The following is an 18,252-nucleotide window of genomic DNA, read 5'->3' on the forward strand; positions in this document are numbered from 1 at the left end:
CGAAGTGGTTAGTATCATCTTGGCAACCAGTCATTACTCAACCAAATCAGTTTATGCAGGTTACTAGGAGAAAATAATTGTTGCCTGGTTTTTCTCCCTAAGCATCCAACATGTGTACCCCCAAGCATCAAGTGTGCTTCTGTTTTTTTTTTGTTTTTAAATATATGTCCTTGCTTTGGGAACAGTTAAACCTTACCTCTTGGCCCTTTCGGCCTATTTGTTTACCTGATCAGTCACCCTTCTTCAAGTCATTTTTTATGATGCGTTTTTATAAGGGACTGGTCCACATGTTCCTGCCAACATCCTTTGTGAGATTAGGTCTTTCTTAATCCATCCACACTTGGTGATCAACTCTGCACCTAATATGCAAATTATTCCTTTTCCTTCCCAACATCACCCATTACTCACAACAACATCCTCCCAAGATGAATTGTTTTAACTCCTAAGAAGGTTGAACCCTGTAAAAAGGCCAATGCTGTGCAATCGTATTTTTTTAATATCACATTTTATTGATTTTTTTTGTTTGTTATGCACTTAAACAAAAAAGGCCAATAATGTAGTCATGTCTGTAGCCCCAGTGGCCCTGTAACAACACGTAGGACAGTATGATACATGCAGGGGCACCTTGATATCATGCATGTTTGGTAACATCAAGTTAGTTCTATAGTGTCGCTTGAGTGCAATCCTACTTTTTGACCCAAAACTCTTGAGGGTTGTGCAAGTGGCTTATAAGTAGTGTACAAATACCAAGTAACTTTTCACAATCTGAGTCTGCAAGCAGGCTGCTGTCAGCTGCTATGACGTGCTGCCACCCTTGTGTGAACACATTGTCTTACTTTGTTTTGCAGAGCTAGTTCAGAGGCTGCTATTGAGATGGAAAGCCAGCAAGAGGAAGAACCTGTCCAGGCCCCAGAGGATGCAGATCTTCCATCAACCACCCAAGACCCACCTACCAGCTCCTCGGGAGGTGAGACCTGTCATTGTTTACCTTGTATAATATTTAATAAGGGCTTAGTGTTTGCTCCTTGCAGGTCAGGTTGGAGTGCCGTCTGATTTCAAATTCATGAGGTGTTGTGAATACATAGCATCATGCCCCTAACACCTCTAAAGGTCATAACCTCACCACCCTAGCAAACCAAAGTAGAAAACACCTTCCATTTTGTTAGACCTTGTGGACTTTGCTGTTGACATTGCTAATTAACGTTTGGAAACAGTTTGTAGAGGTTCAGTGAATGTGCTTGTTGAGTCTCACGCTGCTTGATACCATTCCTTTACAGTATCGCATTATGTAATTGGAATGTTAGTTGAACAGCTGGCACGACTGTCAGGACGTTTTTAATTTAAAAAAAAAATTGTTCAGAATACTTTCTGGGGTCTTTGTGTAATGATTGAGCCACCGTTTGAAAAAGGACTTGCATGACCTTGCTTAGCTTTGTTTTTATTTTGAAATTAAATATTTCTCATGTACGAACTCCTGTGTATGTAGCACAAGAAATGAGACTTCTGGAGTTGAAAAATTAAAATATGTACTTTAGTACCATGACAATATAGTGGAGGCAGTGCTGTGCATAGACATCCCCACCAGGAAGGCGGGGATCTCTATGCCTACAGCGGCGCCCTTGAAGGTACTGATGTTTTACTGAAGGAGAATCTTGTTTGACACATTCACTCAGCACTTTTTTGTTTGTTTTTGTTTTGATTTTCAGAAAACAAAATACAATGGCTCTGACACGCAGGGAGTTTAATATCTCTGTATTGGGAATGTTTAGGCATGGCAGATAGGGAAATGGTAGCCGTAGGAGGCTGCCTCAGTTTATGGTGTACACCTAGGATGTGGCACCCTATACTGAATCCAGGCAACCCTAAGTGATAGTGTTTTGGTACCTAGTTAACCAAAGCTCTCTAGTGATGGCTGTGGAGTGCAGCTCAAGCTTATCTTGGAAGAGTGTAAAGCACTTACAATACCAGAGTAGTCAGTCAGTGATTGTCACACAAGAAAATCACACCAGGTGTTGCAAAAATAAAGTATTCTTTATTTCAAAACTAAGTAACGTTGGTATATCTCCACTTGGAGCTATCTACACACAAAATATACACTTAGCAACAAGCATTAAAAGCAGAGAAGTACATAGGACCCTATGAGGTGGGAGGGGGGCAAACCATATACTAAGAAGGTGGTATAAGAATGGATGTGCCCAACCAGCTAAGTGTGTTAGAATCCCAAGGGCTGGGGAAGTAAGGAATTACCAGAGGTAAATATCAGATATCCCACAGGCGCCCAGGTGCAGAGTAGTTACCGAGCCGGTTGTCCCATAGGCTAACACAGGACCGTCACGGTTGGAATTTTCTGAATTTAGCACCCTTCCCAGAGGACCCTGAGGAAACCAGTTGGCACAAGGAAAGTTAGTAAGTGACCCCACTCTGGATACCCAGAGGATTGGAGTACCTACATCAGGGAGCCCAGGTGCATAGGAGTGAAGTGACGTCGGAAACCCTCATTGGAGTCCGTGGGAGCCTCGGTTGTCCAGATGTTGTTGCGACCCGTGGGCCACATTGGTGGAACCCAAAGGTGGATTCCGGATGTGAAGAACCTTTAAAAGAAGGGGGTAGTGTCCAGACCTCTCTGGGCTGTCCAGGAGGTGCAGCTAAGCAATGCCCACCCTCCTAGAGGGGGAAGTCCCTCAGGTCGGTGAAGGATAAAATCCAGCTGCGAAGTCCAGGGGATGCAGGAAGATCCTTGGAGTTGCCCACAAGCTGTCCCACTTAGGTCGCCGGATTGCAGGAGGGTCAGTGGTCAGCAAGACCACCAACAAACATTGGCAAAAGCAAGAAGTTGCAGGATGTTTGCAGGCTTTTGAAGACCAGCAAGGGCTAGGAGACTCGACTGTTGGAGAAGCGTCAGGGCTGGCTCTCAGTATGCTGGAGAGCAGTCAGGAATTGTTGGAGCCCCCATAAGTGACCCACTGGCAGCAAGCACAAGGAGTCACAGTGAGGCTTCAGCAGCACAACAAAACAGAAGTCCCACGCTGCTGGAGTTCCAGCGTGGAAGTTGAACTTGGAGTTGCAGAGTGCTGGGGCTTCTTGGAGCTTAAAGATCTCCTCGAGGAAGAGTCAACAAGCCTTGGTAAGAGCATAGTTGTCGTGCACAGGGGTTCCGTTCCAGTGGCTGCAGCAAGGGCTCACCATCTCCAAAGTTGGTCAGAAGACAGGTTGGACTCTGAGAGGACCACAGAACCACCACCTGTGTAGCAGAGCCTTTCGATGTCCATGGGACAGCAGGATCCACCAGGCCAGTCCTTGTCTTCTTAGGGTACCTGCGGATGCAGAGTAGTGACGACTTCACTCCATGGAGATACCTTTTTTCTTCTTGGATGTCACAGAGTTCTTGTGACCCTGCAAGATGCACAGCCATGGATAATGCATAAATCTTGCAGGAGCTGGTGAAACAATGTTGCAGTGGGAGCCCTCCTGTAGGAAGCTGGCCTGGTGTGTGGTGGGTACCTATGGTACTTACACCTTATACCAGGAATCCCCTCTCAGTAAGGTGCAGGCAGTGTCTAGAAGCCAGGCTCTCTAGAGGTAGCTATGGATAAGCAGCCAAGGCTTATCTTGGAGACATGCAAAGCTCATGCAATACCACTATGTCACCTGCCTAGCCTGGCCTTGCCATTCAGACGCTCCCAGAGTTCCCTGCCACCTTGGAATCAAGATGGCAGAGCCAAGGGACCCTCTGGAGGAGCTCCGGGCACCACCCCTGGGGTGGTGATGGCCAGGGGAGTGATGGACTCCCCTTTCCATTGTCCAGTTTGTCACCAGAGCAGGGACCGGGGTGGGGGGTCGACTGGTTTATGCATGAAGGGCACCAAATGTGTCCTTCAAAGCAAGACCAGTGGCTTTGGGGAGGCTACCCCTCCCAAACCAGTCACACCTATTTCCAAAGGGAGAGGGTGTTGCCCCCTCTCCCAAAGGAAATCCTTTGCTTTCCTGGGCTTGATCAGATCAAGCAGCAGGAGGACAGAAACCCGTCTGAGGGGTGGGAGCAGCTGGGCTGCTACGGGAAAACCCCGTAAGACTGGTGGTAGCAATGCTGGCTGTCCTCTAAGGAGCCCCCAGAGTGCATGGAATCATACTTCCAGTACTTTCAACAGTATTGGGTATGATTCTGTCATGTTTGATACCACACAGGCTAAGGTTCGTAGTTACCATTATGTAGCTGGATATAGATAGTAACCTATGTCAAGTACATGCGTAAAATGGCGTTCCCGCACTCAAAGTCCAGTAAAATGGAGCTGGAGTTCGTGGGGGCACCTCTGCTAGTGCAGGGGTGCCCGCACACACAGGTACCTGCACCCTGCCCTCTGGGCTGAGAGGGCCTACCATAGGGGTGACTTACAGTGACCTGGTGCAGTGACCTGTAGTGAAACCGGGTGTGTGCACCCGGTTCACGCAGGCTGCAATGGCAAACCTGCAGAACCCTTTGCATAGGCTCCCTATGGGTTGCGGAATATCTGCTGCAGCCCATATGGATACCCTGGAACCCCAATGCCCTGGGTACCTAGATACCATATACTGGGGACTTACATGGGGACACCAGTATGCCAATTTTGGGAAGAAAAGTTTAGTAGCAACCACATTTGGAGGAGAGAGCGTAATCATTCGGGTCCTGGTTAGCAGGATCCAAGTGAACACAGTCAACCACACTGACAAAAGGCAGAAAATGGGTGGTAACCATGCCAAGAAAGAGGGCACTTTCCTACACCTCCCAACTGGATACAGTTTTATTCTCCAAGAGCAGACCAGCAGCGGTTCCAGAGGCCAGGAGCAGATGATGTCTTGCAGAGTTCTTTGTAGAGTTTTGTTTGACAAATCTGAGGACCTACCTGCAAGAAGCCCTTAAGTAACCCTAAAAGGGGGTTGGTCACTCTGCAGTGACCCACCTGTCAGAGGGGTCAGGGACGTCATCTAAATGGCCTAACCAGTCAGATGCTCCCAGGAGCCTCTGCACATCTTATTTCCAAAATGGCAGAATCAAGTGGCCACCTGGCAGAGCTCGGGCACCTAGCTACGGAAGGAGGTGTACAAAGGGGTTTGTCACGCCCCTGTCCTTTGTGCAATTTCTTGCCAGAGCGGGAACCGGGGGTTCCTGAACTTGTGCAAACCACATTAGGCAAGGAGGGCACCAAATGTGCCTGTCAAAGCAGTCTGGTGGCCCTCTGAGGTCACCCCAACCCTTAGACACCTAATACACAGAGAGAGGTGGTCACAACTCTCCCTTGGAGGAAATCCTTTGTTCTACTCCTCCGGCCTGAGCCTGGATTACCAGCCGGAGGGCAAAACCGTGTCTGGGGTCAGCAGGAGTGTGGGCTGGCAGCTGGACCCGGTAAGGCTGCATAGGCAGAACTGGGGAATCCCTTAGGGAACACCCAGAGTACATGGCATCATGCAACTAGCACTGGAATCAATGTAATTGCATGATTCCAACATATTTAATACCAAACATGCCAAGGTTCGGAGAAGCCATTATGTAGGTGGACCACTCTCATTGACCAGTGTCCACTGCGTACCTTAAGATAGTTTTTCCCCCACTTAGAGTCTAGGAATTGGCTTGGGCTCTGTAGGGGTGCACTGCTCATGCAGGGGTACCCTCACACTTGGAGACAGGCACCCTGCCCTTGGGCTGAAGGGCCTTCCAGAGGGGTGACTTATGTCTTAGTGCAGTGGTAAGGTTTGGCAGTAAAAGGGTGCATGCACCATTTCATGCAGTGGCAGGCCTGCAGACAGTTTGCCTGGGTGGCACAATATATGCCACGGCCCATGGGAGACCCCTGGTGTACCAGTGCCCTAGGTACCTAAGTCCCTTATACAAGGAACTTATATGGGGACACCAGTATGCCAATTGTGGGTATAAGAAGTTGCCAAGCAACCAAATTTAAGGGGGAGAGCACTGGCACTGGGGACCTGGTTAGCAGGATCCCAGTGCACTACAGTTTAAAACATATTGATACCATGCAAAAAGTAGGGAGTACTACAACCAGAACCCAGCTTACTACAGAACAAATGTCAGGGTTGTGTAGGGAAAACGAGTGACAGTTCCTCTACCCATAGTAGGGCGAGGGGACTGACACTGACCTGACAACTCTGTGGCAGACTGCCCATCAGGTGAAGGGTTTGTGGCTAGCTGAGGCTGCACCAAGATAAATCCTGCAGTAGGTTTGGTGGGTGGGGCATCCATATAAGTCAAATGCTTTCATCCCATTCTGCCAAACTCTAAAATACCTCATAAGACGTTAACCCTTCATATTATGAATCTTCATATGTGAAGTGTTGGGCCTCAATCTCACTTGATTCTGATCTTGCTGCCATATTTCACTCACTCATACGATCACTATTCAGTGAGTTTCCCTAATATACATGATCTACATGGAGGTGCCATGTCACCACATGCCCACTTTTATAAAAACACAGAATGCCGTTGCAGCATCATTGATATTGGACTCCTGGGTCCATAATACACTTAGTTTTCCACAGACACAACTAGTGTCATCATTCTCACTCCATGTCTTATAGGACACGCAGACCAGAACTACAGTGTCCAAATGCTTTGTCACACAAGAGTCCATGACTGGAATGATAGCGAGTAAGCTGGTCATCTTATTTGTGCCTCGGTTACTATACATAATATGCCTCAAACGTATGGGTTGTGGGTGTGTGGTGGTACAAGGTGTTATCTGTGCAGTTATGCCCACGTGATGCACCCCTGGAGCACTTTTGTAATACAGAAGAGGCCACAGGTGCCTGAGAAGACCATTGTGAAATATGAATTTTTGCCAGTGCACCTGCACAGGCCCACAAGTGTTACCCATTGGAAATGGGTGTGTGGCTCCTTGCAGATTAACAAAAACAGCTTTGCACAATGTTAGTCTGTCAGACAGCACATTGGTTTTGCACTTCAAATGAGGTGGAATAGTGTCAGTGTATCACTTTGCTTCCCCTCTAGATCCCTTCATAGACACACCCCTCCTTTAAGCCCTTCTATTGGAAGGAAGCACAACTTCCCAGGGAGCCCCCCTCTTGCCTCACAAGTAGGTATAGTCATACCTGGCAACCCCTGGGCTGATCTCAGAACTCTTTTCAAATGCGGATGGAGCAGCAGTTTCACACTGAAGCTCAATCTTTCACTGATGCACTCGCCACAGTGCAGTCGGAATTTGAGCCTGTGTTTGAGATACCCTAAGCTGTATTACAGAGTACTGCAGAGGCAAAACAGCAAGTTTGTACCTGATTTTGGCACCCCTAAGAAACGTTGGTATTAGAGAAGGGGGTTGCAGATTCTTGCACAGCTCCTTCTGTAGTATGGGTGATCCCAAAGGAGCGTTTGTTCTTTTGCAAGGTGCCATGGCCCACACAAAGTATGCTTTTGTCCCTGCGCTGAATATATTAAGGGTAGGGACATGGGCAAACAAGCCGTCAGGACGTTTACCAGTTGTGCCCCCACATGACATGTACATGGTAAACGCAGCCCTATGGTTTTCTTTTGGGAAAGGAGAACAGAATACACTAGGGATGCTCACTGTCCCCCCCCACAGACCGATGCAGTCACGTACCCTGCTTGCTTGCTGCTGGGGGATCACTACCCTAGCTTTAAAACTTAGTCTGATCCATTTCCAGTGAAAGACTGAGCTTTTAGCTCCGTATTTTATTGATGTCCTGTCACCAGCGCTGGTGCAAACTCAGTTGTTGGCTGAGGGGAGTGCCTTTTTTCAGTAATCTGGCACACTGTCTGCTCTTGGCGGATTACAATAGAAGGTGCACTGCTTTACCGGGTGGGACAGTGCACCCACCACACAATTGAAGGTGCAGCCCAGACATGGACAGTGCACCCAATATAGGTTACAAGCCCGGAACCTTGATCCCACTGTAGAGCGTTCTTAACACTAAGGGACAGCCTTATCTTAATTATTAGTGTGAACGTTTTTAAAACAGGGCATTAAAGACCAACAAACTGTCAATGCTGCACCAAAGTTTGTTACACGGTGGTGATTACAGCTCTACCAAGTCACTATATTTTAACACCTTTTGACATCTGGTAGCATTCATAAAAGCCATTTACCCATTTCTGTGGCCATATATTTGTTTATGTACAGATATAGTCTGCAGAAATTGTTTCATTGACTATTTCGGGTTCAAACACAGAATAACCAGCTCCTGCCATAGTAGGAATAACATAATTTTCTTTGTTCCTGAAGGTTAAGAGTTACAAACTAAAATGTGTTTGAAAGTGTTTTCACCCAAGAGAGGACTTATTCCATGTGAATTTAGTTCTTATTTACTTTTTACCAGATGCCAGCAGTAATCACCCGAAACCTTTCAGACGAGTAAGACTTCAGCCTCAGACATTGAGGACTGGAATTCGTGGACGGCAATTCAACCGACAAAGAGGTGAGCTTATGTCATTGATCAAAGTAGCATGTATTCTTCATATATTGCAATGGTGACTACAGGCTTTATTGGGCGGAGGGGGATAGAGGAGCTGTGTCTTGGCAAATAATGCCATAGCAACATATTTCCTTGACAGTGTTCCCAGAACCTCAAATCTTCACAGCAAGGTTTTAATTTAAAGTATGTCTGGTTCTTGGAAAAGGCCATTTCCAGTGACCATTACAATAAGGATGGTATTTTGCAACCCTCTATTGTTTTAGATAGTCCTTACCTTAATATGTTTTTAACCTTGTCACTATCCCTAGGCCATAGCAATGCAAACCACTATTACTTTACCTAAACCTTTCCTCAACCCTAACACTCACAGTAAACTCAGACTAAAACCATAACCGAAAACCTAAGCCTCACCATAATGTTTACCCAAACCCACACCTTAACTCTTCTGTATAATAAATTTTACCTCAGGTGTAGATGGTATTTTGGACAAGAATAGTTGTCCCTTTAAGTGTAGTGTTATGGTGCTTGAATTGGTCCTCTTTTAGTAAATATGAAATTATGCTAGGTGTAATGCGTTCAGAGCAAATACTTATGCTGTTGTGATTTGACAGTCACAGATGACCTCTGTGCACTGACTGCATCAAATCTAGCATGTCCCACTAACATAAAAAAAATACTGAAAACAGTACTATTGTCTGTGCTTCATGCACCACTATGCACTTAATTCTAAGAAAAAAGTAGAACACATTTTCTCTTTGGTTCACCAATTGCAGATCAAACACATGGTAATGAAAAATGATAATGACTTGCTTCCTTTGACACCCATCAGTAGTGCAGAATTTTATAAAATATCTACTTGTCCAAGAGACAGGATGCTTCAGAATTCTATTTGTCCTGTAAAACAAATCCTTGTCTCTTCCTGATGCTATGCAGTGAGGTTGCAGCACACTTATTGTGCCAGAGCTCTCATAATAGCTTCGTTGATAATGCCAGAGGTCATATTTCAGGGCCCAGATTATTCCAGCTTTCTACATATCTATATAAGGGGCTTGGATGTAGGTGGGAAGCAGTAGTTGGTCGTGGAGTCTGAATTAGTCATCGTCCCACTCCCAAGTCCTTGGGTCAATTAGGTAAGTTGAGGCACAAGAAAAAAATCTAAGAAGTTGAAGAGGCGTTGGACTTCTCCTCATCCATTGCCCAATGAGACAAGGAAGAGTCAATGCTTTATGCCTTGTTCTGCGGAACCTTCATATGGGCTGACTCCATGGCTCCCCAAGTTTCCAGGAGCTGGAATGACCCCTTCCCAAGAGTTCTATCAGACCGCGAGCCTCATTTGTGGGCAGACTGACCCTGCTGGAGCGCCTTTGGGCCCCACAGAGTCAGAGGGGGGCCCCCTTCAGGTTCCCATTAGCAGCTTTGGCATCACGCTGAGGGGCTCCCAGAGATCCAGTCCTGGATCCAGACTGGTGGTGTTAGTGCCACCTCAACCTTCCCCCATACCAGTGCTCTCCACGCCCACAGGCAGTGCCATCCCCATTGCAATCCCTGACTCCGACACAAAGCCAGATGGGTGTCTTACAACTCTGGCGCCTGTAGGATCCTTGCCTCTTCGTTTTGATCCAGAGCCTTTTTCCTATGGGCTAAACTTTGGGGATGAATGGGAGGTGTTGCTGGACCTTTTAGAATACCAGCCCCATGAAGCAATCAGCTGGCATGATGGTGAAGACAGCGAATCAGACACTTCTCCAGATACTGGCATGCTTTCTACCCCTGCCTTAGCTATGGAGGCTTCTTACGCTATGGTAGTGAGGAGGGCAGCTGAGGTCCTGGGCCTTTAACTGCCCTTGGTTGCTGTCAAGACTAATCTCTTGACTGGTGCTGCAACTGGGAGCTTCTTCCTCAGAATCCCTGCTCCCGTTCACGGTGCCCTCACTGTCGTCCTACCGGGTACCTGGTCAAACCCAGCACAGAGGCTCCTGTGAACAAGAAGATTGCCCGTCGCCATCTACCCACACCTGGGGACCCGAGTTTCTTGACGCAACACCCCACCATTGAGAGCTTGGTGATCCAAGCATTTACCTCCCAGGGTGCGTTTCATTCCGCTGCCCCGGACAGGGAATCCAAAAGATTGTACTCACTTGGGAAGATGTTTTCTTCTGCCAGCCTTACATTGCGGTCTGTGAGCAACGCATACCTTTTTTGCCGTTCTTCCCACACACTGTGGGATACAGTTGGGCAGGTGTTGCCACAGGCCCTGGAGGAGGCCCATGCTGTGCTGTCTCAGGCTGTTGCTGATGAAGGATGCAGAAAAGTTCCCTATTAGTTGCAGACTTGACTCGACTGACTAGCTGGGTAGAGCGGTTTCTTTGAGAGTGGCCCTGAGGCACCACGTCTGTCTGAGTATGTCTGGCTTTTCAGGTGATATCCAGGCTTCTTTGATGAACAAGCCCTTTGTTGGCACCCATCTTTTCAGAGACCAGGCAGACTGCTCAAGCGCTTCACAAATTCTCAGGCTACAGCCAGGTCCTTGCACATGGTGGCGACTCCTTGTCTACCCAATATATGCCCTTCGTGGCTTCAGGAGGAGTCTCCAACCACACCTATTCCCTGTCAGCCACTGTGCAGCGCATGCTGGCCAGTCTGCTTGGCTAAGAGAACGAAACCCACCAACCTTGTGGGTCAGGTGGCCAACACTTGTCAGTCTGTAACCCTCCCCTGTGCAGCACCCGACAAAACCTTCCTAGTCTGAATCAACAACCATGGGCCAGTTGGAGGCAGTATTTGCCCTCAGCTGCTCCACTGGCAATCGATTACCTCAAACAGGTCGGTTTTGAAGATAGTCCCAAGAGGCTACTCCCTCCCCTTTGAGACTACCCCTCCATCCATGCCACCATCCTACGATCGGATCCTTTCCCATGCTGTTGGAAGCTGGCCCTTTAAATGTGGTATGCCAATACTGTGTAAAGGGTCCAGGGAATCCCCAGTGAGTGGACAGGGCTTGCTATACAATCCCAGAGTGCACTATTTGGAGGTAGTGTGGCCGAGCAGCCTTAAGCTTATCACAGTGGAGGACCAGACATCCACAAATACACACAATAGTCAATAAATGAGGCACACAACTCAAAAAGGAGATCAACACCAATGTTTAAAAATAACATGTATCTTTATGTATGTAGGCTTAAGAAACAAATAAGAACGCTTTCACTTTGAAAAGTGGACACAGTGCTATTTCTGAGTTCTGCAATGTTAACTTGTGGGAGGAAAAATAAGTTCTGCAATCACAGTACAGTGACTTATAAGACAAACCAATCTCCAGGAGTTAAGGTGGGTAGTGGGCAAGGTCCAAGGCAGCATCAGCAGTACTACACCAGCGGCACTGAGGCAGCTAGGTGCAAACAGCATGGAGTACCCACTGCTTTTCAATGGAGATCGGTCACTGCGAAAAGACTGGAGGGTCTGGCCAGGAGGCCATCCAGGCTGAACCAACACTGGGGCTCAGACCTCATGAGGCTCAGGCAGAGGTAGGCACCTTTGGTCCTCTTCTCCACAGCTTAGGGACATCGGGTGCAGAGGTGTCTTTGTGTCAGGTTTTTCTTTTACTGGTGCAGTTGTGGTAAAGGGAGGCTGCATGCAGAGGCTTCATGGGGCGTTGGAGTACAGGAGGGGTGAAACCATGATGGACTCGAACTCTGGAGGGCAGGGGAACCTTGTTGGCACCAGTGGTCCACTTCAACTCAGGTGGGAGACAGTGGGTGCAGTGGTGACTTCAGGTGTCTGGTTTTGGCAGTTTCAGAGGCTTGAGAGTACCTACTTTTGATTTGCTGGAGAACAGGTCTGCTGTTCACAGGATTTCTGGAGGCTTTTTCGAAGACAGGCAGTCCTTCCACATTTCTGGAGTCACAGATGCAGGACGAGTCGACTTTGGTGCAGATTTTGATGAGGGATGCAGACAGGCCGGCCGGGTTGGTACCAGGTCAGCTGCTTCTTTTCTCCTCTTCTGCTTTTGTGGCTCTTCAGGGTCCTTGGTCTTAAGTCTTTAGGATCTGCTTCTCTGGCTCCAGGGGCTCCCCTAAATACTGAATTTAAGGGTGTTAGAGCTACTGACCCTTGTGCGTCACTGCATCCCATGTATGACCACTTCCTGTGGGAAGTGAGCCATAACCCTGTCCCAGAATTTCTAGGTATGCCTTCTCAAAGACTGAGGTGGCATGCCTATCTGACTAGCGAATTTTCATACCTGTCCAGGGGCAAAGTGGGCTCTGGACAAGGGGGTGGGGGGTGGCTTCCTCTCGAGTGGAACCAGATTCACATTTAAGGCTGATCAGCAGGTCATCCTGTGAGAGTGGGTGTTACACAATCTTCCAGACAGGCTTTTGTTCTGGACCTCCAGAGATTAGAAGGCTCTCACCCTAGGGGGCCAGAACAGTCTAGGCTAAGCAGGCAGGCTGGCAGAAACCAGTTGGCAAGCCCACCAGAGGCTGGTAGGTTTTCAGGGGGCACCTCTAAGGTGACCTCCCGGTGTATGTATTGATAAATCCATCACTGGAATCACTGTGGGCTTATCAATACGAGATGTTTGATAGAAAACATCCCTATCTCCGTGAAACCATCATGTAGCTGTGGAACTCGTGCTGACCAGTGTCCACTTCATGCATTTAAAATGACTTTCCTGGCCACTTACTATGTCTGAATTGACAGACACAGCAGGGGCATATCTGCTCGCGCAGATATGTCTTTGTAAGGAAATGCCTTCTTGACATGGTTACCCCCCCTCACTTTTTACCTTTTGCTGATGTCAAGTTATGATTGAAAGTGTGCTGGGACCATGCTAACAAGGCCCCAGCACCAGTGTTCTTTCCCTAAACTGTACCTTTGCTTCCACAATTGGCACAGCCCTGGCACCCAGATAAGTCCCTTGTAAATGGTACCCCTGGTACCAAGGGCCCTGATGCCAGGAAAGGTCTCTAAGGGCTGCAGCATGTCTTATGCCACCCTGGGGACCCCTCACTCAGCACATGCACACTGCCTCACAGCATGTGTGTGCTGGTGGGGAGAAAATGACTAAGTCGACATGGCACTCCCCTCAGAGTGCCATGCCAACCTCACACTGCTTGTGGCATAGGTAAGTCACCCGTCTAGCAGGCCTTGCAGCACTAAGGCAGGGTGCACTATACCACAGGTGAGGGCATATGTGCATGAGCACAATGCCCCTACAGTGTCTAAGCAAAACCTTAGACATTCTAAGTGCAGGGTAGCCATAAGAGTATATGGTCTGGGAGTTTGTCAAACACAAAGCACAATAAATGCACACTGATGCCAGTGTGGAATTTATTGTAAAATGCATCCAGAGGGTATCTTAGAGATGCCCCCTGAATACCAGTCCAATTTCTAGTGTTAGGCTGACCAGTTTCTGCCAGCCTGCCGCAACCAGACAAGTTGCTGGCCACATGGGGAGAGTGCCTTTTTTGCTCTGTGGCCAGGAACAAAGCCTGTACTGGGTGGAGGTGCTTCTCACCTCCCCCTGCAGGAGCCTCAAGAGCTCACCCCCTTTGTTACAGCGCCACAGGGCATCCCAGCTAGTGGAGATGCCCGCCCCTCCGGCCACTGCCCCCACTTCTGGCAGCAAGGCTGGAGGAGACTATTAGAATAACCAGGAGGAGTCACCCACCAGTCAGGACAGCCCCTAAGGTGCCCTGAGCTGAGGTGACCCTGCCTTTAGAAATCCTCCATCTTACGTTAGGAGGATTTTCCCAATAGGATTAGGGATGTGCCCCCCTCCGGGAGGAGGCACAGAGAGGGTGTAGCCACCCTCCAGGACAGTATCCATTGGCTACTGTCCTCCCGGGGCACCCAAGAACCCGGGAATCAGATTCCTGCAACCTGAACTAAGGACTGTTGACCTGCAAGCCTGCCGAGACGACGGAAGACGAAAACTGCTTTCTCCAGCCCTTCCGGCCTGTCTCCTGACTCGCATCCAACACGGACAAGCGACCTCTGAAGCCTCAGAGGACTGCCCTGAACCTAAGGACCAATAAACCCCTGTGAGCAGCAGCTCTGCTCAAGAAACAGCAACAATATTGCAACTTTTCTGCAACTTTCAAAGACTTCACTCTTCCCGCCGGAAGCGTGAGACTTAACCCTCTGCACCCGACGCTCCCGGCTCAAGATCCAGAGAACCAACACCACAGGGAGGACTCCCAGGCGACTGCAACCCCGTGAGTAGGCCGAGGCGACTCCCCAGGACCCTAACCGACGCCTGCAGAGAGAATCCAGAGGCTCCCCCTGACCCGCGACTGCCTGTAACAAGGGATCCAATGCCTGGACCAAGCACTGCACCCGCAGCCCCCAGGACCAGAAGGAACCGAACCTCAGTGCAAGAGTGACCCCCCAGGTGACCCTCTGCCTAGCCCAGGTGGTGGGTGGCCCGAGAAGCCCCCCTGTGCCCTGTCTGCACCGCTAGAGTGACCCCGGTTCCCTCCATTGAATCCAATACAAAACCCGACGCCTGCTTTGCGCACTGCACCCGGCCGCCCCTGTGCCGCTGAGGGTGTTTTGTGTGCCTACTTGTGTCGTCCCCCCCCTAGTGCTCTACAAAACCCCCCTGGTCTGCTCCCGAGAATGCGGGTACTTGCCTGCTGGCAGACTGGAAACAGAGCACCCCTGTTCTCTATAGGCGCCTGTGTGTTTTGGGCACCTCTTTGACCTCTGCACCTGACCAGCCCTGAGCTGCTGGTGTGGTAACTTTGGGGTTGCCTTGAACTCCCAACAGTGAGCTGCCTATGCCCAGGAACTGAGACTTCTGTATTACTTACCTCACAATCTAACCAATACTTACCTCCCCCAGGAACTGTTGATTTTTGCACTGTCTACTTTTAAAATAGCTTATTGCCATTTTAACAAAAACTGTATATGTAATTGCCCTAATTCAAAGTTCCTAACTTACCTGTGTGGAGTTCCTTGCATTTTATGTATTTACTTCAAATCTTGAACTTGTGGTTCTAAAAAAAATTAAATTAAGAAAATATATTTTTCTACATAAAAACTATTGGCCTGGAGTAAGTCTGAGTGTGTGTTCGTCGTTTATTGCCTGTGTGTGTACAACAAATGCTTAACACTACCCTCTGATAAGCCTACTGCTCAACCACACTACCACAAAATAGAGCATTAGAATTCTCTAATGTTGCCACTATCTTACCTCTAAGAGGAACCCTTGGACTCTGCACACTATTTCTTACTTTGCGATAGTATATACAGAGCCAACTTCCTACAGTCTTCAAATGTAAAATAATACAAACTGCCTTAGGGCTGTAAGGCCTGCTGTGGGGGTGACTTAGATCAATTGCATGCAGTGTTAGGGGGCATTGCACACAGGCTGTGTGAATGTTGTTTTTTCACTTGTGTTTTTTTTTTATTGTTTAATTTTTTTGCACCAAAGCACTCAGCCTGCAATGGCATCCTGTCGTGCTTGATGAGGAGACCCTTAGGGTGACACAATTTGTCTTGTAGGGACCCTCCTTAGCACCTCAGGCCCCAGGTTCCGGGGTTAACATTTACTAGGGACTTACAGAGGGTACTGAAGGATTTGACAGTTGTACAGTTTTGGGGGAAAAAACACTGGCACTGGGGAACTGGTTATCAGGGACCCAGTGCACTTCAGTCAGAGGTGCATCAAATAACAGGCGCAATGTGGGAGAGTACTATAACACATAAGTTCCTTGTACTAGCTAAGTAGGGCTCTGCTATGGGCACTCTTAAGGGATATTTCTCTGCCATTTCTGCTTTTTCACAGTTACCTGATCAGCCTTCTTTCAAAGGTCTGACACATCTTTTTCCTCCATCCCCATTCATTATGCCCCAACGGGATCTGAATTTGGCTCTGACTTTTTTGATGTGCACTCCTTTTGAGCCTCTCCACAGTTGTCCTCTTGTGCTTCTGACTTTGAAAACACCCTTCCTTGCGGCCATTACATCTGCTGGCAGTATGATTGAGCTGCAGGCATTGTCATCTAAGTCACCCTACCTTTCTATCTATCCTGACAAAGTGGTGCTTCACACTTAGGCCTTTTTTCTGCCCAAACATGTTACGCCATTTCATGTAGGCCAATCCATCACATTGCCTACTTTTTATGCACCCCCATATCCTTCTAAGGAAGAGGAGAGGCTCCACGTCCTGGACCCAAAAAAGGCATTGGTGTTCTACCTTTAGCATACAAAACAGTTCTGGGTGTGTAGGGAGGTAGCACTCTATATGGTGCACTAAGATGAAGTACACCGTGCAAAGAGTCCACTGGATCCTCAAAGGTTTGAAGAGGCAGAAATAAATAGGTCTAATGCTCTAATTGTGGTAGTGTGGGTGAGCAGTTAGGGTTATCAAGGAGTTGTTAAATTGTTGTACTCACAGAGGCAATAAATGAGACACGCACTCAAAGAATAAATCAGACACCAAATTAGAAAAATAACATTTGCTTTTATAGATGGTTTGAACCAAAGACCTTCACTACAAGGTAAGCAGTTTTTAAATTAGAAAAAAACTTTTCAGTTTCAAACAGTGCAGTATTCAGTGTCTTCAATTTCAACCTGTGGGAAGAAAACAAGAAAGCAGGTTTAGCAGGTTGGAGGAAGCTGGCTCTGTATATTCTATACCAAAATGAGGTATAGTATGCACAGAGTCCAGGGGTCCCCCAGAGGCTTAGCAGAGGCTAAAGTAGATCATACTAATGCTCTTTTTTGTGGTAGTTTGATCGAGCAGTTAGGCTTATCAGAGGGTAGTGCAAAGCATTTGTTGTGTACACAGTAAAGAAATGAGGCACACACTCAATGACTAACTCCAGGCCAATTATTTTTATATAGCAAAAATATATTTGTTACTTTATTAGTAAAACCAGAAGAATTTTGTTGCAGGTAACTACAGTTGTCAATAAGTATCAAGCACATGTATCAAATGTACTTTGTTTGGTTTTTGTAATTAAAACAGTTTACAAGTAAGTAGCAATTTTCTATTTCAAAAGTTGACACAGTGCAACTTTCCATCGAGTCCTAGAGGGAAAAAGTGTTAGCACAGAAAACAGGTAAGTACATAACTTACGATTCTAGTTTTTGGGATTTAGGATGCTCACAGGTCAAAGTTTAAGCTGACCCCAAAAGTGTACCACAGGCAACATGGGAACAGCAGGGTGCAGAGGTCAAAGTTGGCATCAGGTTTGTAATGGAATTCTGTGAGGACTGGAGGTGCTTGGTAGAAAGCAGATTGCAGGTTCGTACCCGTGGTTCCAGGACACAGGCCTTTTGGGGGAGGGGGGGGTGGTTTAGGTGAGCACTGGGGGGCCACAGGACCACACCAAACACACACCCTAAGCAGGACAAGGGCAGCTGGGTGTAGGACCATAAGTCAGGGGGCTGCGGGTGCAGGGGTCTTCTTGGGCGTCTGGAGTCTGTCTGATCTGGTTGCGGTCAGGGGGGTCCTCCGGATTCAGGCTCCAGGCATTGTCATGTTGGCCAGGAGGGCTGAACCCATGGTGGCCTCGAGGCTGGAATTGCCTGGGGAGCCTCTCTGGACTGGTGGGCTACCTGGACTTGGGCCATGGGCGTTGGGTGCAGAGTGGGCAGGACTTGTGGATCCGGGGAGGTTCTGGACAGGTCCACTGTCCTCTTGAGGGTGGGGTGGGGGGGATGGAGGAGTGGGGCTTTTAGAGATTGTTGGTCCTGAAGGATGCTTCGCCTTTTTGGTGCAGGGGTCTTTGAAGCTGAGGACAGGCTGGTAGCGCTTGGGCAAAGTCAGTTGTTGTTTAGAGTCTTCACTGCTGGGGTCGGCTTAGC

The 18,252-nt window shown here is 48.1% G+C and overlaps 1 protein-coding gene across 2 annotated transcripts in view; it reads left to right on the top strand.

Annotated features, from left to right (window-relative positions):
- The window catches only part of TPR (translocated promoter region, nuclear basket protein), a 920,136-nt gene that overhangs the window by 893,303 nt on the left and 8,581 nt on the right, over window positions 1–18,252 (top strand). For both annotated transcript variants that reach the window (XM_069232002.1, XM_069232003.1), the window contains exons 49-50: window positions 849–967; window positions 8,341–8,439. In XM_069232002.1, the coding sequence (XP_069088103.1) occupies window positions 849–967; window positions 8,341–8,439 (218 nt within the window). The remainder of the gene's footprint in view (window positions 1–848; window positions 968–8,340; window positions 8,440–18,252) is intronic.

This window comes from Pleurodeles waltl, chromosome 4_2, assembly GCF_031143425.1.
Source record: "Pleurodeles waltl isolate 20211129_DDA chromosome 4_2, aPleWal1.hap1.20221129, whole genome shotgun sequence".
Lineage (NCBI taxonomy): Eukaryota > Metazoa > Chordata > Amphibia > Caudata > Salamandridae > Pleurodeles > Pleurodeles waltl.